Source organism: Phasianus colchicus, chromosome 9 (assembly GCF_987193195.1).
Source record: "Phasianus colchicus chromosome 9, bPhaCol1.hap1.1, whole genome shotgun sequence".
In the NCBI taxonomy this organism is placed as follows: domain Eukaryota; kingdom Metazoa; phylum Chordata; class Aves; order Galliformes; family Phasianidae; genus Phasianus; species Phasianus colchicus.
In genome coordinates, this window is record NC_143444.1 from 11,920,969 (window position 1) to 11,948,540 (window position 27,572).

The 27,572-nt window shown below is 45.4% G+C and overlaps 1 protein-coding gene across 18 annotated transcripts in view; it reads left to right on the forward strand.

The window, feature by feature from the left end:
- LOC116230564 (uncharacterized) overlaps positions 1-27,572 on the forward strand; it is a 57,168-nt gene that overhangs the window by 16,750 nt on the left and 12,846 nt on the right. For 12 of the 18 annotated variants that reach the window (XR_016469135.1, XR_016469138.1, XR_016469141.1 and 9 more), the window contains 4 exons: positions 6,509-6,673; positions 8,101-8,293; positions 9,904-10,062; positions 16,115-16,165. Coding sequence is in view for 2 of the 18 variants with exons in the window: in XM_090146180.1 (XP_090002306.1) it covers positions 6,509-6,673; positions 8,101-8,293; positions 9,904-10,019 (474 nt within the window). In the remaining 16 variants the exon portion in view is untranslated. Of the gene's footprint in view, positions 1-4,355; positions 4,485-6,508; positions 6,674-8,100; positions 8,294-8,564; positions 8,928-9,903; positions 10,063-10,506; positions 14,761-15,515; positions 15,597-16,114; positions 16,166-27,572 lie in introns of those variants that run through there. The other 6 variants (XR_016469144.1, XR_016469146.1, XR_016469147.1 and 3 more) reach the window with 5 other exon arrangements.

Genomic DNA, 27,572 nt, shown 5'->3' on the forward strand with positions numbered 1-27,572 from the left:
AATGCACTGCAGGTTAAGTGACATGTTACACTCAGTGGTACAGAGACATTTCAGCTTAGGTCATTCTCCTTGACTATTCAAAATGGAAATGAAAAAGTCTTTCAGAAGGAAAATATTCAGTGGAGTTCTCTGAAATCTTTTACTAGGAAAATATAGTCTGTACTTCGCTTCCTATGATGTTACAAGGTGCCCTGAGCTTTGTTAGAATAAGCACTTCTGCCCCACAGCCTATGAGATACAGCCCCTTCCTCCAGTATCCCCACTCCCCTCCCCAGGCTTCTGGGATTCTGAGATATTTTTCTGTTCCCTAACAGATGTAGCAAGAATCTTATGTGCTCCTCACTTTCATTTATTTCTTAAGTGTTGAAGTTTTTGTTCACAGCAAACTGTGAATGAGAATTAAATGTTTCTGTTAAAAAATCAAGTATGTCTATTTTACGTGAATATTCCAAAGTGATGCAGATGGCCAAAGACTGAAGGAAGTACTCATGAGTTTTGTTTTATTTTCCAAAACTGTTACTTAACTCACAGGGTAGGGACCTGTCAAACATAGGTAGCACTCACCTTTTTCTGTTAATAAACATCCTTCAGATGGTTTGCCAAATCCATCTAGGTCTTACATGGTTTATGCACTTCTGATATTAAAGAAAAGCTACAGACTTGACTGATGCAGTTCTTTTGTATTATTTATGAATCAGTTCCAGAATTAAATCCTGGTACTGTCTATTGAGACTTGGTATAAACGGGCACCTTGGAAGAACCATCTATTAGTTACAGAGTCTAACTGTAAGAATGACAGCTTAAACTTCCATTTATTTTAGTTACAGTTGAGGTGCAGAAGCACCCTTCTGTCCCATGCCATCACTAACAAGTGACAATGCTTGTCTTTGTCTGTCTCACACATACATTACCTCAGCTTTGCCAGTTTGAAAAACTCCCCAGGAAAGGGCAGGGCTGCTTTTGTGACATATTTATCTCCTAAAGCAAGCCCGGCTGTAAGCACCAGTTCAGTTTGGGACATTTCAGTGACTTGTAAGGACTGGGATGTACTACATGAAAGTTCACTGTGCTGCAAAGGAGGGCTCCACATGCCTTTAATTACCTTGCAAAGTTTGCCCAGCTGTTAAGTGTAGAAAATCTTTGTGCACAAGCATTTCAGTTAGGAGATGTCCTCTGTGTATGGCTGCACTTTTCTTAGTGTTACAAACAGGTTGTGCTGAAATCTGGACTCCCTGGGAAAATTTGTATGTGGATCCAAATACTGTTGGTCATTTTTTCAGCCTTATCCTGTTTACTGCGTGCCTCCTCTTTGAAACAGTTGTGGCTGACTGCAGTGTGAGAGAGAGGTGGGCTACAGAGATGTTCCCATATGTTAATTCCTAAGACACTTCCACTGTAACAGCTGCCATATGAATTTCTTATGTCAGCTTTCTATTGCAGTGAAACATTTCAATATTTTTAGGAAAAAGAATACTCGTTTGTTTGGCTGATGATTGCAAATACATCAACTTTACATTCTCTGTGCAAACCAGTCAGCATGCAGTAGTTCAGGAGACTTGCAGAGGTTCCCTGCAGTGAGCCCTGGAGTGAGCCCCAAATGGGGAAAAGAGCACAGGACATAGCCTGTGGATACAGTGGACAGGGTGCACGGAAAGGACGTACAAAGACAGATTTATTTCAGTGACAACCTAGTAAGTGTAGGGCCAGTTTCAAGTAAATTGAGCTTGCTCTGTCTCTGTATGTGAAAATGCAGAATTCACCCCAAAGAGACTTCCAGAGATCCAGTCACTGAGAATGCTTTTCAACAACCAGGGCCTGAGTCTTAATGAATTTTTTAAAGCTTATAAAATATTTTTTAGTTATGTATGCTCTAAAACAAAAGGTTTATTCTTACATGTTGACATGTCTTTATTGGCACCATTTATTTACTTTTTATAGGAGTGGGAGCATGACTACTCCTATGCCAGCATATTTGATTGTGTATGACTTGCTTTACATTTACAGGGATCTATTATTGCTTATGAGGACAAATAAAATTTCTGTAGAGTGTTTAGTTAACTCCCTGTTGAAGTTAAGCAAGACTTACCTTTGGAAAACTCATATAAGATTATTTGTAATGGTGCCAATGGGACCCTTGCTTTGCTTATAAAAATGTATGTGAATTTATAATGGACAAAGATACAATTATCCCAGAATAGCTTCAGGAAAAATCATCAGATTTCTTTCAGATGAGGCACACAGATAGAGATTGCAGTGTATGTTACTGTTCTCTGGGCAGGGCAGATAATGGCTTGGCTTCTATTTTCACTGTGAGATATATTCTGTTACCACTTTGAACGGTCAGGAATAATTCCCTCTAAATCAAACTTTGGCATTTCCTAAGTAGAATTAGTCCTTATTTATATGAGTATGAGACAAAGAATAATCTTATCTGGGGATTTTAATATTGCTAGTGATGAAAAACTAAATGATTGAAGTTTCATACACTCAGATCTTTGGAGTCTTTCAAAGTCTGTCCCAGCTTAATCCAAGAAATTGCAAACTCAGTCACATTCTAGCAAAAGAATCTAAATTCATCGTCTGTTTTCTCTTTTCTAGATCAGGAGCTCTTTTCTCTGCATTTCAACAAAAGCTTTTATGCAAAGTTCTTTTAGATCCGAGGAAACCTTGTTAAAACTTAATTACAAATCCATGCTGTATTAAGAAAAGAGCATCTGGAACGGGCACTTCTCACAGGCTTGTGTTTAATTATTGACAGTTATTTCTGTTGTCTCCCCAACTACCTTATGAAATATATCTTCTTTCTTGTGAAGAGTAACTCTCAGATGCACAGAACTGAAGACTTTTAAAAGATCCTCAGTTCCTCCAGCATCTGAGCATGTAGGAACTTGGAGGCCTGGCTGTCCTTCTAGTCTGCACGCCTGGCTTCACACCCAAATTCCTACAACAGCATCTCCACTGACAGCAAAGCGCTTCTTCAGTAGATGTGACCTTATTGTCTAGGTACTGTTGCAAGGAAAATCAGCTCATTTAAAGAGCTGGTGTAGCAGCCAGCTGGTGTAGTACATGCTTGATAAATCTCTTATCAGAAGTTCACACACTTTCAGGATTCCTCACAATTAGGCTTGATTTATCAATATGAAAAGAGCCCCATTCTCTCTTCATTTCACTTACCTGTTGAAAGCACCTGTCTAGAGGTAGGTTTTAAAGCTTGAAAGCCTTGCCCTGCCAGCTCCTGCTATTCAGGCCCATCACACAGTGACAAACAGATGGAGCAAAGGAAGCGCTAGGTTGTAAATTGTTTTTTTCTTTCCTTTTTATGTCTGTTCTGTCGATGTGAGCAAGTTAGCGGGCTTTGAGCTGCTTTGTTATGCATGCACAAATGTGCACTCCTTGGGAGACTGTTCAGGTGTTCAGTGAACTATGTTATCTAGATTCCGAGGATAAGAACACAGGAAAATAGGCCAGACCAGGAGTAAAGCAGGGACAAGTTCTAGGCATAATATTCATCTGCAATTGTCTTCTCACAGGCAGTATGACTGATCCAAAGTTTCAGTAGGGATTCATACACGAGGCACATGTTTTATTATTTTCATTCATTAGCTACCAGTTTGTCTTAATGCTACTTAAGGATGTAAAATCAAAGACTTTTTTTTTTTACTTTTGATTAAAACAATACTCTGTTTATTCCTATTATGTATATCTTATGTCGTTTGCTTAAAGCAAGCAATGTCCATCAGTCAAAAGGGTCTAATTATTTCTTTAACTCATGCAAAATGGCATTTTTTGTTCTGTACTGCCAACAGAAATGACCAAAAACGCTTTTATCTTGGAATAAATCTAAGAAAAGACTGTGTTAATCATACTAATAGCTTGTTGCCCTGTTATTTAGCATTGCTGGTCTTTTTTTATAGCTGTTTTGTAGAATGCAGGTCTCTGATACCTCTTAAAAGTCAGTTGATAGATGACATTAGATTGCTATGGCAGCTCCTACACCCTTCCATCAAATAGTTACTTAAGCAAAGAGGTGGCGCTCCCCTTAGCCAAGAGCTGTACAGCTTGGCAATTTTTGGCCTTTGAAATGGCTGTGTCTTGACCTTGACCATCTGGGTGCAACCCAAAACGCTCTCATGTGGACACCCACCTGAAGGGCAGGGGCCTTTGAAGGCCTTATAAAGAAACCAGTTTGCAAATCAGTTTAAATACAGCTTGCCGACAGGATATATACTTCATGTTGACTGTCCTTTCTTTCTGTTTATAAGCCCTTTACCATTGAACTGCTGTGGCTTGATTGTATAAAACTGAGTTTCAAGATGCAAGATACTGTTCAGATAGTTCTGCAATATATTCTTCAGATCCAGCAGCTTTGGCAGGAGAGAGTGCATGGGTGATGGAATAACCGGATCTCCGCATCCATTCCATGAAAAACAGATCCTTTCTTCTGGATTCCCTGGGATTCTCCCAGCAGCCAGCCTTGTTTACAGGTGATCTTTGGATGCATGTCTGTTCTCTTCACAAGCCTGATTGCTTTCCCCTTAGTACTTCCTTTGTTGCTAATTTCTTCGTGGCTTGCAGAAGGTGATCATTTTCTGTGTGTCTTCTCTGCCCTTGCACTCCTCACTCTGAGCGCCTCACTGCACTGTGTGCCCTTTTATGCTTTAGTCATTCTTGCTTAGTGCTACACAAAGGGCATCACTAACCCTGGAAAATCTCTTTCTGTAGCATGCTGATGTATTGTGATTAATGCATTATCAACAGTGACAAGACTGCCTCAGGAAACTGCAACAAACCCCCCTATAGAGTTGAGGTTTTTTATACAATAGCTCTTTTAAAAACAAGTTATATCCCACAAAGAGGGACTTATTTTCTTAGATTTCCTGCAGGTAAGCTCAGCGTGTTGATGCTATACGTACAGATAAGGCAACGGGACAGCGCTCAGGTGGAACAAACCTGAAAGTAGTACTAACAGCGATGAACTGCACTTGTATTGTCCCTTTGTATAACATTGCAGAGAAGTTCATGAACGCATGCGGCACATAGCAGAAAGCTCAGTGTTATCCCTGCGCTGAAGGGGAAAGCCCACCCTCATTCCTACAAGAGGGCTGTGCTGTAAGGCTCCACCGCCACCACATTTGCATGAGAAAGCAAGAAAGCTGAGGCCTTGTTGTAAGGCTCCGGGCTCTGCTCTTGCTGATTAGACTGGGGAAATAGCAGGAGGCGTTTCAGAGAAATGTCCCATTTCTTGCACAGAGAGCTGCAAGACTGCCGACTTGCAGTTAAATTTGAGTTCCTAGGGGTGCCAAACATCTCCACTCTGGTACACAGGACTGCTTTCCTTTATTTTAAGAGTCAGTGGTTTTCCTGATAAATTATTGGCAGTTCTGTGACTTCTGACATAAGGTCTGCCAGTAAAAATCAAATATATATTCTTCTAAACTATAATGCAAAATGACCATATCTTATAAATTGTAATTTAAAGAGTGATTCAGAATAATCCAGAAACAAACCAATCTTCCAGGTAATCTCACTTAGTTTAGAAGTTTATCACACACGGATTTTTAATCTTCTCGCAGTCCCTTTTCAGACTGAGCTCACATAAAACCCAACCTGCTAACTGGCTGAACGCAGTCATAGTGCCAGCAGAGAGAAATTCAAGTGCACGGTGCTCTTCTGTCCTCACAGTGAACCTGAAACATCTCAGCTTTTGGACCTCAGCCTGAGCTGTTCTGCAGTCTTCTTTTCTCCTAATCTTGGCTGTCACGGCAGCACCCTGCAGCACACAGGAAAGCATTTTGTTTCCCAAAGGCCTCTGTTTCTGTGTACCAGGAAATTAATACAATCTTAAAAGTTGCTGCATGTTTTCTCTTTATTTCTATCACATCATGGGTGTCCAACCTTTTGGCTTGCCCGGGTGGCACTCAGTGAGCAGGCCTGGGCAGTGTACGCAAAGGTGACTCCCAAAGTAATGCCTCTCATTTATTTCCATGGAAACTACAATTGATACAAAGAGCACAATAACAGTACTTGAGAGGGCAGGGGCTGGGCCACATGTTGGACAAGCTTGTATTATACCATGTGGCCGTACAGTCCTCTAGGAAACAGGTACAGACATTGCCTGGAGCCAAGGGAAAGGGGAGGCTTATGAGCCACACCTTATTAAAAATGAGACTGTACAGAGTGCTGTTTGATTATGCACACAGCAGGTTGAGTGAGCTGAGGAATGTGGTAGCCCAGTCATTCTTTTATATGGCAGAAGCCTCCTTCCTATTGACCGGACAAAGCTTATGCCTAAAAAATTATCCAGTAAAAGTAAATCCACAGATGACCATTTAAGCTATTTAATATTTTGCATGTGTTTCATTTTTTTTAATCTGATACCACAGTGGAAAAAAGCAAACTAATGCATGGAGGTGGGAGGGGGGGCTGTGTTTGATAGGGAAAGAAAGAAAATGCCACCACTGATGTATTTTCTCTTCTTTTTCTCTTTCTTTGCCTTTTCTGAGCTCAGAAGTCAGCAGGAATAGTAACAGCTCTTCACAAACGAGCCATGGAGGAACCTTTTGGGAAGGCGCCTCACAGTGCTTTGTCATCTGCTGACAAACTGGTGCCAGGACCAGAACTTCATAATAAAGTCTTCAGAGAAAATTTTGCAGCAGATCAAGGAATCTCGAAGGTATGGACCTGCAGTAAAACTGCTGTAAGAAATGATTTAGTTACCTTTTTTCATCTCCTTAAAGGCTGAAAGCTGAGCTTTGTGGCAAGCTGTGATATCACCTTCTTAGTTGCATTATTGTTTTTCATGTTTTCTGGTATTCAAACAAACAAACAAAAAAGCTAAGGCAATAGCTAGGAGTTATTGGCAGTTTATTTCCCAGTGATATCTTCAGGTTTTAAAGCCTCTCGGGCACCTCTGTTATGTTCCCAGAGCAAATAACCTGGGCTGTAATGCAGGAGGCTGCTATGCCACTGCTGCCTTCCATGCTGCAGAGCTGGATTCATGGCAGCCAGAGGTGCTGCACTTCTCCAGCAGCAAACTGGCGCCCATGTATGTTAAATAATCACAGGGGACACTGTGCCTTGCTGAAGCACATTGCTTCCAGGGCTGAGGTGATGTTTCTGCTACCACAGCAGATTTCCTGTTCTCAGGTAGGAGCCTCGGGGGACTGGCTTGTTCTGCTTCCCTCATTGAGATGAGTGAAAAAGAGCTAAATGGACAAAACCTTATCATGTTGTTGAAGATCAGGACAATAGGAGTTGATACAGAACAGTATCCTAAATGGCTTTTCTGAGCACTGACACTTTGGAGTAAAAATGTAAATAGCAAAATAGCACCTTGGTTCTAGAAAAATTAACATAAACTTAGATTCCCCCCCCCCCCCATTGAAACAGATGTAGTCAGAAATGTTGTTCTCATTCCTGGGAACTAAGCTTTTTCTCCATTAGAAAACAGATAAGGTATTATGAGGAGATGTAATGTCCTGCTTGGGGCATAAAAGCACCCAGCTCTCACAAATGCCCACAGGCACCTCTGCAGATGGACCCAGAGCTGAATGCTCACGTGGGGTCTGCTGCCTCGTGGCTGGGCTCAGCTGTGTGAGCGCAGGCCCCTCTCTGAGCCGCACGCTTCCAGCAGCACAGAAGGGCAGCACCCAGGGCCCAGCCCTGCGTCCGAGCACAGCTTTGGTCAGATGCTGGGAGCAGGGCTTAACTTCCCTCAGGTCTCTCCTGTTTAAGCTGACAAACACGGCTGCTCCGTGGGCATTTGGAAATTACCCTGAGTGTATGTATTTGCTATAGGAGAACACCTGATGTCCTGGCAGACTGTCAGGCAGGGCACTCATGTACCTTAGTGCTGCTTTGCTGCCCAGTGCCAAGGGACTGGACTTCTACAGCAGCGTGCTTTGCACAATCAGACAGGGATAGTAGCATCATCCAGCACCGACTCCTTCCCTCCCACTCCCGGTCTGTTTCCATACGCAGTGCTCACGCAACGTGATTTCTACATTAAACGGGCCCTTATGTGAAAGCGTTCTCAGCTTTCAAGTTGAGGTTTAAAAATCCAACACGGAACGGATGAAGTGAAACGTTTATTTTGGACAGCGCTCCGACAAAGGGGAGGAAACCCCTCGCTGCGGGATGGCAGCCGCGGGTCAGAGGCGTGCAAGCAGCCGTTACCGCCATCCAGAGGAGAGCAGCCATCGGCCGCCAGATTCCATTTTGTTGTGTGCGTGGAAAGGAGAACCCAACCGCTTGGTCTGGTTCGTGCTGAGGGGTCCCGGAGCAGAAAAACAACGTAGGTGTGCCACCGCGTCCCGACAGCAGGGACGGGAGACCGGAGGGGGGACGATGGGGGGGGTTACAGGTTTTTCTCCTGCCGCATGAATCGCGCCGTCCGCCCCGCCTCGTGCACCACGCAACCAGGGGCGGGCGGCAGCGCCCTCTGCTGGGCGCGCGGAGGGCCAGCAGGGCGGCGAAAGCGGGGGGAGCTGCGCTGCCGGGCGGCTCGTGCTGTGCGGGCGGGAGGCGGGAATCCCTTCGCAGCCCGGGGTTGCTGTGTTTTACAGATCCAAAATGACAACCAGTTTCATACGGCCTGTTTTTTAAACATGAAATCCGAACAAAAGCAAACTTTTGCTAGAGATCTGCGTTCGAAGCTGACGGGAGCACTACTGAGATGTAAGGAGCTGCGTTGGCCAGTACTCAAAAGACTGGATGTAGTTTCCCACCACATCTGTCCAAGCAAATCCGTGCAAACTTTGAGCAAGTTTGGCAAGAAGCATCCCGGTTTTGTTTTTACAGCCCTAAGAAGGAAGGGGAAAACTCCCTTGTGTGTTGGGTATCCCATGAAATGGGTGAAATGTGCTAAAATGTGTTTATGTGCTTTAAGACAATCATAAATCAGGACAACTCCTTGAAGACAATCTAAGGTAATAATTTCATGACCGTTCCTGAAATTTCCTAGTCTGTATTGCTGCTGAAATGGGCAAGGGCCAACACAAACAGCCAGCGTTGGGTGCTGCCAGATGAAATCATCACCCCTGCTAGCTCCCCTTAGCACAGCGTGTGCCTCGCTGGCAGCTTTGGTCAGAAACTGGTGACTCCTCCTGCCAGCTCCGAGGATGACAGTGAAATTAAATTCTTCTGAATGCAACACTTATTTCAAGTGCAGGAAATCACTTTCTTTTGGGTGCACATTACTGGGTCATTCTCAGCCAGTTTCCAGAACTGCGAAAGGCTCTGGTTGCAGGAGAGATGATGTGATTATGATGGGCAGGAAGCAGAACAGGACAAGCTCCAGCAAAATCTCTGTAGAAGGCAGTAGTGAATATTATTCTTGATGTAGAGCTTTAATAGGTGGTTCAAAAAAAAGTACACCAAGATTAATTCCTAAGTACTTTAAGATCATACGGCAGTTTTTAGTAGAATCCTATTCAAATTCTGGGATTTTCTATAAAAATGCTGGTCTGTGTCCTGCCCTGAGACCACTTCTGTGGAAGTATCTCCATGAATGATGATGTAAAAAGGAGATGCAGAGAAGTAAATGGCGAAGTATGAAAGCACACCTTGCTCCCTTCTCTCCCACATCTATTATTTGACCTCACTCTTGGTGGAAGCTGGCAGAGGGGTTGATGACAAGTTGCCACGAGATGAGGAGATGAGCACGGGCTGCTTGACAGCACTTTGAGAACTATCTCCTGCTGGGGAACTACGCCAAAGCTGGTTGTGATTCCTCTTTGTCAAGACAGACCAAACTTTAGAGTGCTGTCAGATCTATTATTATGATGCCGAGATCTTTCTGGGAATTTATGAAACTCTCCCTTTGGATTTACTTATCCTTTCAGCAGGTGCAGATTATAGATCAGCCATTTTAAGTCAACTGACTTCCGTCCCCTTCAATGACAGGTAAACTCAGGCTTAAAGTGCAAGGATCCCTCGTGTCACTGGTTTCAACTAGAGGATACTGGTGTATCTCATACCTGTGTGCTATGAGAATATTCAATATGAGAAACTTGATGTGAAACAGAGGCAGCCAATTGGAGCAGTGCTTCAGACTAAGCTGAGGTAAGAACCATGGATGCTTAGTTCCAGAATTCTTCAGAATTAATTCTTCAAAATAATTTTAATGGAAATAAGTTCAACAGTGAGTTCCATCTTCCATGATAATGCAAGGGACTAACAGCAGTAATGCTGGATGACAATAAGGCTCTATATGTCTGAGGCATTTGGGTTACTCAGAGTGGACGTCTAAAATTGTCTCAAACAGTTCTGCCTTTTGCAGAGCTCTCTGTAATCTACCTCTTGTGGCCGTTTTACATGCAAAAATTTTGATTTAAACCTGAAAAACTAACCTCAAAGAGTCCAGGTGGGTTCCTTATCTTTCCTCCAGCTCAGCAGAGGGTGAAAAAGCCACTGGTAGAGCCCTCAGGCTGCTGATCTGTGTGCCTGCAGCTTCCTTGCACCTCTGGCAGACAAGAAACAGTTCAGTAATTTTCATTATCTTTTCAGTGTCTTTGTGAGGCTACTTGAAATGCAGCCAAGGAATGGGTATGATGGAGATACCATGGTAGGCAGAAAACTAACTTAGGCTTTTCTGGAATGAGTTTTCTTCCTAGTATATGGAAAACATCATCAAAGTTCCACTGTGTGATTTCAGAATTTGTAATTACTTTGAACAAGGGAGAAATCAGGAGAACATGATGGATTCTATTGTAGGAGACATTTAATGCCTTATTTGGAACACTATCCAGATATTTCATCTGTAGTCTTCATCAAGAGTAAAGTTTACATGAGCTCAGCTATCTGAAAAGAATTAAATTCTGGAACATTTTCTTGGCTGCTAGACATCTGAGAAATGTAGAAGTGGCTGATGCCAAACTACCTGCCATGTGTGTACTTCCTTTAGACTTATTTTTCTAAATGAAATGTAGATACCACAAAGGATATTTGGAATTGAGAAGGTGAGATCAACTAGATTTGGCTGTCTTAAATGTGGTCTATCTCTTAGCAAGTGTTCTTACAGTTGCTATTATAACTTTGCAGGAAAGTTTTTCTCATTAGCAATTGTCGTTTTACATTTCCAGCACAGAAGAATTAAAGATATTGGTGCATGTTTCCAACCACCATTTTAGTTTTAGCTAAAAATCTCTCCTTGGATAATGGGGTTTATACCACAGGCACCCAGTATGCTTTAGTATGACCACTTATGGATTACTGAATTTAGTTTTTCAATTTTATTCAAACCTTAAACAAAAGGTAAATTAATAATAATAAATGTTTTTGCATATAATTATGAAAATATTATCTATGAACAATTATAAATAGCAAATACAAAATTCCAGCCTTTATATGAATAAGAAATGAAGTTGAATTTCATAAATTTTAATTTAATAGCATCTTCAAGGAAAATACTTCTAATTTCTTTGGGTCAGTTTTAGAAACACAGAATAATTCAGCTGGACAGGAGCTCTCGCTGTCACCTCAATCCATGCCCTGCTCACAGCAGGTCTCACTATGTCAGATTGCTCAAGGCTGCAGTCAGTCAACTTGAACCCTCAAATGTGGAGCCTCTGCTGAATGCTGGTTACTGCAATGTACTGGTTAGAAACTAATTCATATGCAAAAATATTCTCAATTTTTCTGGATACAATTTGAAATGCTCCACTTTGAGAGTTAATTCACTGAACTTTCTTGGTTGTGTATGTACTGTTCAAAAATTATACCAGAGAACATTGTGTCTGGTGATAGGAGCTACATTTAAGCTTGTATGAATCTACAGTGATAATAATCATCTAACTAGCTTAGAGTACAAAAGTTAATCTAGTAAATACTGGGTGATGTTGTGACCAGCTGGATAGATGAGAGGGGAGCAGTGGTGTTATCTACCTTCTGCGAGGCTTTTGACACAATCTCCCATAACATCCTCCTATATAAGGTTAGGAGTTGTGGGACAAATGAATGGACAGTAAGGTGGGTGAGAACCGGCTGATGGCACAGCACAGAGGGTTATGATCAGCAGCAGAGTCTAGTTGGTGTTCCCCCGGGATCAGTACTTGTTGAACATCTTCATCAGTAAACTGGATGAATGGATGGACAGCATCCTCAGCAAGTTCTGTGATGATACAAACCTTAAGAGTGCAAAAGTTATCGCAGTAAGTAAAATCCTTTTGTTACTCTGTGATTCACAGCTGGTTTGTTTGCTTGTTTACAAAACCAGATAGTTCAGGTTTATTTTTTTCCTTCCAAACTATTTCAAAGCTATGCTTCACTATCAAAGATTTTACAGATACTTCATTTAACTTAATGCATTTTGGGTCCTTGTACAGAATTTTAGTGGTCTTTCCTGTATGCTTCATGCTGTAATATCGACAAATGCTTAAGCTGACTTCAGAACTTCTGTGCTCGACCCTGTACAGATTCATCAGCAGTGTTGTTACAACACTGGAAAACTGGCACTTAACCTTTTATACTTCCCAAACTGCTTTTCCCTTCCCCGTGGGTTTACTAGCTCTTTCTGCCTTACCCTGTCCACGTCCTTAGATCTGTTTGAAGGGAGTTGTGGACCATCATCTCATGTCCTGGTTAAGAGCCCATTCCTGCAGGGGCTGTGTGTCTGTTTGCCCCATGACAAGAGGAGACTTTAGAGACTTCTGCAGACCTGGAGGGGCAGCTTTGCCTCATCCCCACTGACCCGTCCTATCTGCCCCTAAGTTCTGCCTCCTCTTTTCTGCAGACCTTGGGTCAGAAATGCTCCAGTGCTAGGAAAGCAATTGTGAGGACTTTTGTGGCAAAGAGGTGCTTTAAAGAAGTAAACTTTGGAAACACAGCTGATTCTTACTACTTTAGTCCCAGTCAATGGCAATAGAAGGGATTTGATTGGGATGAGTGCTGTGAGTCTTTCTGCTGTGCTAAAAGTCAGCTACCCCACCAGAATCAAACATGGGACATTTCATTTAAACTGAGAAGTTGATAGCGTTGAACACATCTATTTGTATAAACTAGCTGGCTATCCCCTTGCCATCTCTAATGTAAATCTACTAAGGTATTGTGAAACTTCTTTTATTTTAAGCTTGCAGTACTTACCAGTGCATATCATACAAAAAGGGTCCTTTCTAACTTTCATACCGTTTTTCTACTGAGTTATTTGTTGGAAAGATACGTTCCTGTATAATTACATGTGGTTTTCTTAAACTTCTGCAGTTGGTAGCTTAATATATATTTTGTTGTACTTTGAGTACAAAGGATATATTATGCTTTTGTTGGCATCCTTACTAGTCAGTGTGCCAACTGCATAATTTTGTTCTCTGCTATATGTCAGGATTCGAGTGCCGAGGGCTCAACAGGTGGTGCTGGGATAAAGTTCTGGCAAATCAAATAGGTAACGCAGTTATTTCTTTTGTCAAATTATAATTGAAAACAGAGACGAGTAAAATGAAACTCATGTTTTCCTGGTGCAAAACAGGGTTTAGAATTAAATTCAAATCAGTTCGCATGACGAGTACACATTACTACTGGAGCTTGGTCTGTAAATAAACATGCAACACCTTAGTTTTGATGTTGAATGATTCATTCTTTGCAAATTTAAACCTTAAGTGTCAGCATTTAAACAATAACAGAGAGTGTGAGTCCTCCATGACTTTTCTGTCTTTCTCATATAAATCTTGCAGAAAATGTGCCAAAAACTTCAGGAAAACTTTTTGAAAAGATTTAAATGTAAAAAGTCAGAGAACTTGAGACAGTCTGTGATACATAACTCAAATGTTTAGCATCAAGAGTTTCCTGCCATATTGTTTTCTAATCATTGCTCTAACCATGATCCCAGCAGAAAATGGAAGAAATACACTGGAAATCCCAATGAATGTGCTGAATGAGGTGCTGCTTGTTTTATACTTGTCTCGGATGATGTTTATTAATCCTAAAACTGTACACATGGGTTAAAACCCATCCTGCAACAAAAATACAACAAATCATGGAGGTATAGTTTGGTTTTCCAAAATTGCATATCTATGCACTTGGAAGCCTTTTCACTTTGTTATTGTAGCTGATGTTTTTACAGTGAGATCTTTTTATTTTCCTCTGAGGACCTCTCTAAATGTAATATATATAATCTTATCTACAGCTCCTACAAACATCATGGTTTTAGTTAGTTTTCTGTTTCTCCTCACTCAAAGGGATTTCTTCTGAGCTATAGTTTTCTGACTTTAAGTTCTGTTTCAACATATCTGAACCCATCACGTACCAAAGCAGCTTCCAGCAGTAGCCTCCAGTTCCTCACACTGGTCGCAAACACCTTTATGATACTTTTAGACTCTTATTGTGCTGAAGGTTTTGCCTTTATACGTGACCAGGTGATGCATCCTCTTCTGCCACTTTATTAATAAAGTCATTCCGTAAGTGATTGTCAATTAATCAACGTGAGAAAAGGGTATCACATTCAACTTAATTATTTTTATGTTTTATTTACTGTTGTTTAGTCCAAGCAGACTAACATAGCTTCCTCTTCTGTAGCAGTAGAAGGAGATTGCAGGACAGCAGATCACAAGGGGAGAAACTGACGTGTTTGGAGGCCGTGTGAGGAATTTCTCTGGTGTTAAAGATCTGTGAGACTTTGCAGAAAGCTGGGCATGAGCGCTGGGAATGTTTTGGGGAGGGGATAGTGCAAGGCCAACCAGGCACAGGTAACCATATCAGGTTACCATACGCATCTGCACAAGGTTGAGATCCCCTTGCAATCAGAGAGATGGTTGTAGGGGAGAAAGTAATTCTGGTCTCTGGTTATTTTTTTATTTATATATTTATTTACAAAATAATCATGTTGAATATTTATCTTAAACCTAAGGTAACTGTTTAGAAAAGAAACAGCTGAGAAGCTGATAATGTACCCCTTTCATTGACAAAAGATTTATGCCTTGCCTGGCCGGACTTCCCAGTGTCAAACACAAGCAGCACGTAGCCCAGCGTTTATCCAGGGGAACTGAGACCACTGCTCCCACACTTCTTTGTGTGAAATTAACTCAGCCACGTTGAAACTAGTAAAGATTGGAAAACATGGTACAACTGCTATCAAAAAAAAGGGGAAAAGCGGCTCGTAAGCAGTTTGTGCAAAAATATGTATGCATGAACATTTCTGCTGACCTTCCTCAGGAGCCATCTGTCTGCTTGCAGGGCACCCTCGCCCTCTGGGGAGCAGGTGAAGAGTTCAGCTAATCTTAGTTGTGAAATGAGAATCTGCACTAAGAAACAAGCTCCTGGAATTCAAAGTTGTATTATTTCATGCCGTTCTATTGCAGGAGAAATGGCAGATTCTTCAGTGGCACTCACAAATGGAGTAATAGCCATTTTATTTTTTTTTTCCAGAATTTTAATAGTGCTAAAAATCTTAACAGAATCTGGTCTTCACTCTTTCATGTACAGCATTTGATTAACTGTGATTTCAAAATGTAGTACTGGTTTTATATTTATCTCTTAAAAACTGATCTTCCTATGTTTTTTTTTAAATACTTTTTTTTTCTGCATAGTTTTTTGCCATGACTTTCAGTGAGGGTGCAAAATGAAACACAGACACTTGGAAGCAGAGGAATGATGGGGTCACATTTCACAGTATGTGAAAGCCTGCGTGAAGTGGTGTTAGTACATACATGTGTCTCACTCCTAAGCCAGGAAGGAGATTTCCAGTTGTTTTTGGGTTCATGTACAAAAAGGCATGATTTCCACTGCTAACAACATCTGAGTTATTTTAAAAAATGGGAGATAAAAGCAAATAGTTCAGGACAGGACAAGGATAGATATCGTTTCTCCTCTCTACCAGTCCTCTCATGGCTCAGAAATGTATACTTATTTATAGTTATATTTTCATCTCTGGGTGATGTATTATGTTTTAGCTATTCAAATCCTGTTTTCCATCAGTGTAAGCTCAACTGCTGAGGCTCAGCATGTGGGTGTTACCCTACTTTTATCACTGTTTGTGTGCAGTTCAGTTTACCTGCTCTTCTTTGTCAGGCAACTGAACCCTGACAGGGCTGGGTGTACCTACAGGCTACAGTATCACCTGCTATACTGCCCAGCATGTGATACACTTAGTGCTTTTTTTTTTTTTTTTTTTTTTTTTCAATGGCAGCTGCACTCACAGGAGCAGAGCTGGCAAGGACTGCTAGATTCAGCCACCCAGGTATGTGTTTCTGTGAGTGAGTGGGAGTCCTGGTCTGCAATTGCACCTGCTGTGTTTTTTCTCAGATCTTCTCTTCAATCTCACCTCTGTGCCATCCCATCGCCATACTTATGGTTTCCCATTTTCTGTCCTGTGTATCTTGTATGAATGCTTTTTGAATGCCCATTTTACTTGTCCACCTTATGTTCCTCTCTATAGTTCCATCTTTATTTATTCTCAATACATGTACTTAATTCACGCAAATTCCTGTTGACTGTGAGAACTGTTTATTAAACATATTATAAGGTATAATTGTAATATATAATTAAAACAAATTCTTATATAATCATTATATATTATATATAATATCAATATGTATAAAAATCATACATGTCTTACTCTTAGAAATGAATTTAAATGACTATAAATAACAATAACTTGGCATGCATAATTTCCACAGTCAATGGTCTGGGCTTCCTTCCTTCCTTCCCTCCCTTCCGTTCCTTCCTCCCTTCCCTTCCCATCCTCCCTCCCTTCCTTTCTACCTTCCTTCCCTCCCTTCCTCCCTTCCTTCCCTTCATTCCTACCTTCCTTCCCTCCGCTCTCTCCCTTCCCTTCCCTCCTCCTTTCCCTCCTTCCTCCCTTTCTCCCTTCCTTTCCTTCTGTCATGGCTTTGTGCTTCCTTCCCTCCTTCCATCCCTTCCTTCCTCCCTTTCTCCTTTCCCTCTCTTTTTTTCTCCTTTCCTCCCTTCCTTCCTCCACTCCTCTTCCCTTCCTCCCTTCCCTCTTCCTTCCCCCTTCCCTTCCCTTCCCTTCCCTTCCCTTCCTTTCCCTTCCCTTCCCTTCTTCTTTCCTTCCCCCTTCCTCTCCCTTCCTTCATTTCCTCCTTCTCTCCTCCCTTCCCTCCCTTCCTTCCTTCTCTCCCTTCCCACCCCTTACTTTCCTCCTTCCTTCCTTTCTCCCCTCCCCTTACCTCCCTTCCCTTTCTCCTCTCCCCTTTCCTTCCTCCCTTCCCTCCCTCCCTTCCCTCCCCTTCCTTTACTCCTTCTCCTCTCCTCTCCTCTCCTCTCCTCTCCTCTCCTCTCCTCTCCTCTCCTCTCTTCTCTCTTCTCTTCTCTTCTCTTCTCTTCTCTTCTCTTCTCTTCTCTTCTCTTCTCTTCTCTTCTCTTCTCTTCTCTTCTCTTCTCTTCTCTTCTCTTCTCTTCTCTTCTCTTCTCTTCTCTTCTCTTCTCTTCTCTTCTCTTCTCTTCTCTTCTCTTCCCTCCCCTCCCCTTCCCTCCCCTTCCCTCTTCCTCCCCTTCCCTTCCCTCTTCCTCCCCTTCCCTTCCCTCTTCCTCCCCTTCCCTTCCCTCTTCCTCCCCTTCCCTTCCCTCTTCCTCCCCTTCCCTTCCCTCTTCCTCCCCTTCCCTTCCCTCTTCCTCCCCTTCCCTTCCCTCTTCCTCCCCTTCCCTTCCCTTCCCTTCCCTTCCCTTCCCTTCCCTTCCCTTCCCTTCCCTTCCCTTCCCTTCCCTTCCCTTCCCTTCCCTTCCCTTCCCTTCCCTTCCCTTCCCTTCCCTTCCTCCTTTCCCTCTTCCTTCCCCCTTCCCTTCCCTTCCCTTCCCTTCCCTTCCCTTCCCTTCCCTTCTTCTTTCCTTCCCCCTTCCTCTCCCTTCCTTCATTTCCTCCTTCTCTCCTCCCTTCCCACCCCTTACTTTCCTCCTTCCTTCCTTTCTCCCCTCCCCTTACCTCCCTTCCCTTTCTCCTCTCCCCTTTCCTCCCTCCCTTCCCTCCTTCCCTTCCCTCCCCTTCCTTTACTCCTTCTTCTCTCCTCTCCTCTCCTCTCCTCTCCTCTCCTCTCCTCTCCTCTCCTCTCCTCTCCTCTCCTCTCCTCTCCTCTCCTCTCTTCCCTTCCCTTCCCTTCCCTTCCCTTCCCTTCCCTTCCCTTCCCTTCCCTTCCCTTCCCTTCCCTTCCCTTCCCTCCCCTCCCCTCCCCTCCCCTCCCATTCCCTCTTCCTCCCCTTCCCTCTTCCTCCCCTTCCCTCTTCCTCCCCTTCCCTCTTCCTCCCCTCCCCTTCCCTCTTCCTCCCCTCCCCTCCCCTCCCCTCCCCTTCCCTTCCCTTCCCTTCCCTTCCCTTCCCTTCCCTTCCCTTCCCTTCCCTTCCCTTCCCTTCCCTTCCCTTCCCTTCCCTTCCCTTCTTCTTTCCTTCCACCTTCCTCCCTCCCTCCTTCATTCCCTCCTTCTCTCCTCCCTTCCTTCCCTCCCTTCCCTCTTCCTCCCTTTCCTTCCCTTCCTTTCCTCCTTCCTTCCTTTCTCCCCTCCCCTTTCCTCCCTCCCCTCCCCTCCCCTCCCCTCCCCTCTTCCTCCCCTTCCCTTCCCTCTTCCTCCCCTTCCCTTCCCTCTTCCTCCCCTTCCCTTCCCTCTTCCTCCCCTTCCCTTCCCTTCCCTTCCCTTCCCTTCCCTTCCCTTCCCTTCCCTTCCCTTCCCTTCCTCCCTTCCCTCTTCCTTCCCCTTCCCTTCCCTTCCCTTCCCTTCCCTTCCCTTCCCTTCCCTTCCCTTCCCTTCCCTTCCTTTCTTCTTTCCTTCCCCCTTCCTCTCCCTTCCTTCATTTCCTCCTTCTCTCCTCCCTTCCCACCCCTTACTTTCCTCCTTCCTTCCTTTCTCCCCTCCCCTTACCTCCCTTCCCTTTCTCCTCTCCCCTTTCCTCCCTCCCTTCCCTCCTTCCCTTCCCTCCCCTTCCTTTACTCCTTCTTCTCTCCTCTCCTCTCCTCTCCTCCCTTCCCTTCCCTTCCCTTCCCTTCCCTTCCCTTCCCTTCCCTTCCCTTCCCTTCCCTTCCCTTCCCTTCCCTTCCCTTCCCTTCCCTTCCCTTCCCTTCCCTTCCCTTCCCTTCCCTTCCCTTCCCTTCCCTTCCCTTCCCTTCCCTTCCCTTCCCTTCCCTTCCTTTCCCTTCCCTTCCCTTCTTCTTTCCTTCCCCCTTCCTCTCCCTTCCTTCATTTCCTCCTTCTCTCCTCCCTTCCCTCCCTTCCTTCCTTCTCTCCCTTCCCACCCCTTACTTTCCTCCTTCCTTCCTTTCTCCCCTCCCCTTACCTCCCTTCCCTTTCTCCTCTCCCCTTTCCTTCCTCCCTTCCCTCCCTCCCTTCCCTCCCCTTCCTTTACTCCTTCTCCTCTCCTCTCCTCTCCTCTCCTCTCCTCTCCTCTCTTCTCTCTTCTCTTCTCTTCTCTTCTCTTCTCTTCTCTTCTCTTCTCTTCTCTTCTCTTCTCTTCTCTTCTCTTCTCTTCTCTTCTCTTCTCTTCTCTTCTCTTCTCTTCTCTTCTCTTCTCTTCTCTTCTCTTCTCTTCTCTTCTCTTCCCTCCCCTCCCCTTCCCTCCCCTTCCCTCTTCCTCCCCTTCCCTTCCCTCTTCCTCCCCTTCCCTTCCCTCTTCCTCCCCTTCCCTTCCCTCTTCCTCCCCTTCCCTTCCCTCTTCCTCCCCTTCCCTTCCCTCTTCCTCCCCTTCCCTTCCCTCTTCCTCCCCTTCCCTTCCCTCTTCCTCCCCTTCCCTTCCCTTCCCTTCCCTTCCCTTCCCTTCCCTTCCCTTCCCTTCCCTTCCCTTCCCTTCCCTTCCCTTCCCTTCCCTTCCCTTCCCTTCCCTTCCCTTCCCTTCCCTTCCCTTCCCTTCCCTTCCCTTCCCTTCCCTTCCTCCTTTCCCTCTTCCTTCCCCCTTCCCTTCCCTTCCCTTCCCTTCCCTTCCCTTCCCTTCCCTTCTTCTTTCCTTCCCCCTTCCTCTCCCTTCCTTCATTTCCTCCTTCTCTCCTCCCTTCCCACCCCTTACTTTCCTCCTTCCTTCCTTTCTCCCCTCCCCTTACCTCCCTTCCCTTTCTCCTCTCCCCTTTCCTCCCTCCCTTCCCTCCTTCCCTTCCCTCCCCTTCCTTTACTCCTTCTTCTCTCCTCTCCTCTCCTCTCCTCTCCTCTCCTCTCCTCTCCTCTCCTCTCCTCTCCTCTCCTCTCCTCTCCTCTCCTCTCTTCCCTTCCCTTCCCTTCCCTTCCCTTCCCTTCCCTTCCCTTCCCTTCCCTTCCCTTCCCTTCCCTTCCCTTCCCTTCCCTCCCCTCCCCTCCCCTCCCCTCCCATTCCCTCTTCCTCCCCTTCCCTCTTCCTCCCCTTCCCTCTTCCTCCCCTTCCCTCTTCCTCCCCTCCCCTTCCCTCTTCCTCCCCTCCCCTCCCCTCCCCTTCCCTTCCCTTCCCTTCCCTTCCCTTCCCTTCCCTTCCCTTCCCTTCCCTTCCCTTCCCTTCCCTTCCCTTCCCTTCCCTTCCCTTCTTCTTTCCTTCCACCTTCCTCCCTCCCTCCTTCATTCCCTCCTTCTCTCCTCCCTTCCTTCCCTCCCTTCCCTCTTCCTCCCTTTCCTTCCCTTCCTTTCCTCCTTCCTTCCTTTCTCCCCTCCCCTTTCCTCCCTCCCCTCCCCTCCCCTCCCCTCCCCTCTTCCTCCCCTTCCCTTCCCTCTTCCTCCCCTTCCCTTCCCTCTTCCTCCCCTTCCCTTCCCTCTTCCTCCCCTTCCCTTCCCTTCCCTTCCCTTCCCTTCCCTTCCCTTCCCTTCCCTTCCTCCCTTCCCTCTTCCTTCCCCCTTCCCTTCCCTTCCCTTCCCTTCCCTTCCCTTCCCTTCCCTTCCCTTCCCTTCCTTTCTTCTTTCCTTCCCCCTTCCTCTCCCTTCCTTCATTTCCTCCTTCTCTCCTCCCTTCCCACCCCTTACTTTCCTCCTTCCTTCCTTTCTCCCCTCCCCTTACCTCCCTTCCCTTTCTCCTCTCCCCTTTCCTCCCTCCCTTCCCTCCTTCCCTTCCCTCCCCTTCCTTTACTCCTTCTTCTCTCCTCTCCTCTCCTCTCCTCCCTTCCCTTCCCTTCCCTTCCCTTCCCTTCCCTTCCCTTCCCTTCCCTTCCCTTCCCTTCCCTTCCCTTCCCTTCCCTTCCCTTCCCTTCCCTTCCCTCCCCTCCCCTCTTCCTCCCCTTCCCTCTTCCTCCCCTTCCCTCTTCCCTCCCCTTCCCTCTTCCCTCCCCTTCCCTCTTCCTCCCCTTCCCTCTTCCTCCCCTTCCCTCTTCCTCCCCTTCCCTCTTCCTCCCCTCCCCTCCCCTTCCCTTCTTCTTTCCTTCCACCTTCCTCCCTCCCTCCTTCATTCCCTCCTTCTCTCCTCCCTTCCTTCCCTCCCTTCCCTCTTCCTCCCTTTCCTTCCCTTCCTTTCCTCCTTCCTTCCTTTCTCCCCTCCCCTTTCCTCCCTCCCCTCCCCTCCCCTCCTCCCCTCCCCTCCCCTCCTCCCCTCCCTCCCCTCCCCTTCCGTTCCCTTCTTCTTTCCTTCCACCTTCCTCCCTCCCTCCTTCATTCCCTCATTCTCTCCTCCCTTCCTTCCCTCCCTTCCCTCTTCCTCCCTTTCCTTCCCTTCCTTTCCTCCTTCCTTCCTCCCTCCCCTCCCCTTTCCTCCCTCCCCTCCCCTCCCCTTTCCTCCCTCCCCTCCCCTCCCCTCCCCTCCCCTTCCCTTCCCTTCCCTTCCCTTCCCTTCCCTTCCCTTCCCTTCCCTTCCCTTCCCTTCCCTTCCCTTCCCTTCTTCTTTCCTTCCACCTTCCTCCCTCCCTCCTTCATTCCCTCCTTCTCTCCTCCCTTCCTTCCCTCCCTTCCCTCTTCCTCCCTTTCCTTCCCTTCCTTTCCTCCTTCCTTCCTTTCTCCCCTCCCCTTTCCTCCCTCCCCTCCCCTCCCCTCCCCTCCCCTCCCCTCCCCTCCCCTTCCCTCTTCCTCCCCTTCCCTCTTCCTCCCCTTCCCTTCCCTTCCCTTCCCTCTTCCTCCCCTCCCCTCCCCTCCCTTCCCTTCCCTTTCCTCCCCTCCCTTCCCTTTCCTCCCCTCCCTTCCCTCTTCCTTCCATTCCCTCTTCCTTTCTGTCCTCCTTTCCGTCTTCCTTTCCGTCTTCCTTTCCGTCTTCCTTTCCCTCTCCCTCTCCCTTCCCTTCCCTCTTCCTTCCCTTCCCTCTTCCTCCCTCCCTTCCTTTATTCCCTCCTTCTCTCCTCCCTTCCTTCCCTCCCCTTCCTTTCTTCCTTCCTGCCTTTCTCCCCTCCCCTTTCCACCCTTCCCTTTCTCCTCACCCCTTTCCTCCCTTCCCTTCCCTTCCCTTTCCTCCCCTCCCTTCCCTCTTCCTTCCCTTCCCTTCCCTTCTTCTTTCCTTCCACCTTCCTCCCTCCCTTCCTTTATTCCTTCTCTCCTTCCTTCCTTCCCTCCTTTCTCCCCTCCACTTTCTCCCCTCCTCTCCCCTTCCCCCCTTCCCTCCCCTTCCTTTCTTCCTTCCTTCCTTTCTCCCCTCCCCTTTCCTCCCTTCCCTTTCTCCCCTCCCCTTTCTCCCCTCCTCTCCCCTCCCCCCTTCCCTCTTCCTTCCCTCCCTTCCTTTCCCTTTCCTTTTCTTTCCTTTCGCTTCCCTTTCCCTTCCTTTCCCTTCCCTTTCCTTCCCTTTCTCTTTCCTTCCTCCTTCCTCCCTCCCTTCCTTCATTCCCTCCTTCTCTCCTCCCTCCCTTCCCTCCTCCCTTCCCTTTCTCCCCTCCCCCTTCCTCCCTCCCTTCCTTCATTCCCTTCTTCTCTCCTTTTTTCCCTCCCTACCTTCCCTCCTTTCTTCCCTTTCCTCCCCTCCTCTTCCTTTCCTCCCTTCCCTCTTCCTTTCCTTCCCTCTTCCTTTCCTTCCCTCTTCCTTTCCTTCCCTCTTCCTTTCCTTCCCTCTTCCTTTCCTTCCTTCCCTTCCCTTCCTCCCTTCATTCCCTCCTTCTCTCCTCCCTTCCCTCCCTCCCTTCCCTCCCCTTCCTTTCCTCCTTCCTTCCTTTCTCCCCTCCCCTTTCCTCCCTTCCCTGTCCTCCCCTCCCCTTCCCTCCTCTATTCCCTGTCTTCCACCCTTCCTTCCTTTCCTCACTTTCCTCACTTCCTTCTACCCATCCTTCCTCCCTTCCCCTCCTTTCCTTCCTTGTCTCCTCCCTTCTCTCCCTTCCTTTCCCTCCCTTCCCTCCTTTCATTCGTCTCTTTCTTCCCTCCACCCATGCTTCTTCCCTTCCCCCTTCCCTTCCTTTCCTCCTCCTTTCCTTCCTTGTCTCCTCCCTTCCCTTCCTTCCCTCCCTTTCCTACTGTCCTTTCTCTCTTCCCTGCTTCCCTCCTGACTCCCTTCCTTTCACTCCCTTCCCTCCTTTCCTCCTTCCTTCCTTCCCTTCCATTTCCTCCCCTCCCCTCCTCTTCCTTCCTTTCCTCCTTCTCTCCCTTCCCTTCCTTCCTCTCTTCCATTTCCCTCCCTTCCCTCCTTTCCTCCTTCCTTCCTTCCCTTCCATTTCCTCCCCTCCCCTCCTCTCCCTTCCTTTCCTCCTTCTCTCCCTTCCATTCCTTCCTCTCTTCCCTTTCCCTCCCTTCATTTTGCACCCCTTACATTCCCAGCCTTCCTTTCCTCCTTCCCTACCTGCACTCCTCCCTCCTCTCCCTTCCTTCCCTCCTGTTCTCCCTCTCTTCTGTCTCCTCCCCTCCTTCCCTTCCTTTCCCTCCTTCTCTTCTCCCTTCCCTCCTTCCCTTCCCTGTCTCCTAACTTCCCTCCCCTCCTTGTCTCCTCCCTTCCTTCCCTTCCCTCCTCCTTTCCTTCCTTCCCTGTCTCCTACCTTCCCTCCTCTCCTTGTCTCCTCCCTTTCATCCCTTCCCTTCCCTCCTCCTTTCCTTCCTTCCCATTCCTGTCTCCTCCCTTCCCTTCCCTCCTTGTCTCCTCCCTTCCTTCCCTTTCCTCCTCCCCTCCTTGTCTCCTCCCTTCCTTCCCTCCCCTCCTCCTTTCCGTCCTTCCCTTCCCTGTCTCCTCCCTTCCTTCCCTTCCCTCCTCCTTTCCTTCCTTCCCTTCCCTGTGTCCTACCTTTCCTCCCCTCCCCTCCTTCCCTCCTCCCTTCCTTCCCTTCCGTCCTTCCTTCCTTCCTCCCTTACCTCCCCTCCTTTCCTCCTTCCTTCCTTCCTCCCTTTCTTTCCCTCCTTCCTTCCTTCCCTCCCCTTCCTTCCCTTTGTTCCCATCCTTGCTCCCTTCCTTCTTCCTCCCTTCCCTGCTTCCCCCCTCCCTCCCTTCTTTTCCTTCTTTCCCTCCCTTCCCTACTCCCTTCCATCCTTTCCTCCTTCCTTGCTTCCTCCCTTTCCCTCCTCCTTCCGTTCCTCCATTCTCTCCTCTCTTCCTTCCCTCCTCCTTCCTCCCCTCCCTCTCTCCTCCTTTCCTTCACTCCTTCTTTACTCCCTTCCCTCCTTTCCTCCTTCCTTCCTTCCCTCCCTTCCCTCCCTCCTCCCTTCTGTCCTCTCTCCTCCCTTTCCTCCCTCTCTCCTTCCATGCTACATGTATGCTTTTTCTATAATTTAGATTCACATTAAATGTATGTCTCTACATAAATATTTAATGAAATGGAAATCAGGCCAGGTTCTCCCCTCTCAGGGTTAAGTTCCATTTCTGCAAATTGTTTTCTGCCCTATTTCCTTTCCTCTGTCTCTGTGCATCTAGACATTTTCTTGGCATCTATAACTCTTCTGAGATTTCAGAGGATCTTCAGAGAATTGCTGGTAATTGACCTGTTTGGATTGCACATGACTGGCATTTGCTAAAAGATAATACAACCCTGCATTTTGTTAAGTGCTGGTTGCGATATTAACTTGTGGCCAAATCAGAATAAAGGCTCTAGAGACATTTAGACAACTTCATTTGTTCCTTACCGTAATCTCCATTATAAATGAAGCACTTTGGTCTCAGCTTAAGACATTCACATATTCTTTAACTTGTCAGCTCTGTTTGTCCAGAAATGAATACATCCACTTTGTTTCTTTTCTTTTTTAAGATGTTACTGTACACTACAGAAAAACAATCAACATAACATCAAAGTCAGATGATTTAACCTTCTGCCACTTCTCTAACCACTAAAGAGTTCCTGCCTGCCACTGCTAACTGGGTATTGGAACATGTGTAAATGTTTTCTGAGAAAGCAGGATTATCCAATGAAGTTAAAGCTTATGTTGTCTCCTTAGGAAACAGGAATAATTAATAAGTCTAGGTCAGCCCTGTCCCAAAGGAGTCTGAATAAGCCCTATTTGTTTTAGGTTTTCAATGTAACAAACAAATCTTGCCCCTGGCTACAGTAGTATGATTCTGGAGGAACATACACGTTTCTGCTGCTGTGATTTCATAACTTAACCAATTTCAGCAAAGTTCCTCATATTAGCGGCCTTTTTAAGAGACAAAAAAAAATTAAAAATGTAATTAGAGCCTAAAAACAATGTATTCACAGAAGCCAAATGAGCACGTGCCATCTACTTTGTATAATAACGTAAGAATTAAATACTGCTGATCATTGCAAGTAACAGTGGAAACTCACTACACTGCCTTTGGGCCACAATAACCTGGAGGCTAATTAGCTGCAGAGAAGGCTTTTTATATTGCACTTTATATTAAATAAATTCAGCTCAAATCCATGGAGACCAATAAGCATTTTTAGACCCCAAAATTGATCAAGCTACATAAGAGTCTGGCTTATGAGATGTCTGATTAATGTCCTGTTCTCCAATAAAGCAGGTACTTAAGATAAAAAGAGCAAATGAGAGAGGAAAGTAGAGAAAGTCTTTTCAGTATATTTTTCATTATTTTGTATCTTTCTTGGGATTTTTTTTTTATTTTTATTTTTTACCTCAGAACTCTGTCATACTGCTCTAAAATGCATCATTTTAAAACCAGAAGCTGATATGATCAAATGAGGAAAGTACAGAAAGCATACTTAGCACTCTATTTCAGAGCCTACCCAAGTATCTCATTACCTCTCAGCCAAATCTAAAGATGTACATTAACTAGAAAAGTATGCATGCAAAACACCACAATACTAGAGCGAAGAGCACAACAGGGATGCCAGTGAGGAATTTCTGTGAGGGCAATGAAGTCATGCTTTGCTCACAGAAGCACCAATTAGGGTACGCACAGATCAATACACCAGTCACCAGAAAAAGCATATGCCTCAGCTGATAAGGATGATGAAATGGCATATAGTAATATCATTTACTATTAAAATGGCAAAATGTCTTAAAAGAAAACATGTTCCTTCTAAAATAGGCGCCACATATGTTGATAATATCTGGTAGCGAGTGATGTCTTAAGAGATACAGAAGTATCAACAGGAGGCTCCTCAAGCCCACCTGCATAATTCACATCCTGTTCACAGAAAGTACTAAACAGAGCAGAGCATGCAACTGGATCCACCATCAGCAACTGCTTTACCCCATACTATTCCGATATCTTTATCCCAAATCCAAAATAAAGGAGTAGATACCAGTGGGGTTTTACACAACTATAATAAAATAAACTTGTCCCACACTTAATACCAATACGAGTCGATTCTTATTTTGGATATTCAATGTAGTAGTAGTAAGGGTCAAAATTTATGCAGGAAGAAGGTCAGCAGATCCTAATAGCTCCTCAAGTTATGACTCCACTAATTAACACTATTGTAATCTTTATTGGAATAGCTCTAGCCACAAATTAACAAGCAAGCTGTTTCTTTTTAGTTGAGAGCCTCAGCTATTACCAAATGGAACCAAGCGGGTTCTACTACTTTCTCACAGGTTGGATAAGGCAAAGTTGACGTGTTTTGATTTTCAGACATTCAGAATGGAATAGTAAAGTAGCTAGGCTTTTATTCATGGGCAAGTGTCTGGCACTAATATACAACCTTATATTATAACCTTATATTATAACCTAATAACCTAATATTCTAGACCTTTTTTTTTTTTTTAATACATGCTTAGAAGTTTCTCAGTCTCAGGACTAAAGTAAGTCTACTGCATCCTGGAATTCCTGTATTATGAAAACTCCCGTTGCAGTGTTTATCTTGCCAGTGTGGTTGGAGGTCATGATATCTCACAACTGGTGTCATCCTATATATTACCACTGAGAAAGTTTAGGCTGAGTCCAGTGAACAAAAAGACAACGGGAAAAAAACCACAATTCCACAGTATTTTTGGAAAGCTGAATTTCATGAATAAAACGAACAGTTAAAAAAAAAAACCAACAGAATTCCTGCTGTAGTCAATCAAGAACTTTTGTTAATGAGATCCAGATAGACTTACGTTTTTTAAAAATCATAAGATTTTGGATTTTTGCCATTCATCAACTACTGTATAAATTACATTTGTAAGACACATTGGCTCCAACTAGAGAGACTGAGTTATGAAAGGACCAGGTAAGAGGAATTGGAAAAAAGGACAAGCTATAGAATATCTGTGAGTAAGATGACTAATATCACTACATATATGAATTCCCATTTCTTCGGCTTCTTTCATGGATATTCAAAGATAACAGGAGGACAGATTCAGAAAGAAAAAATGAAAAGAGAGACTTCCTGCAAAGGAAGGTCATATTTATAAATGCTTAATATTACTTCATGTTGATAGTAAATGACGTATGAGGTACCTTTTAAT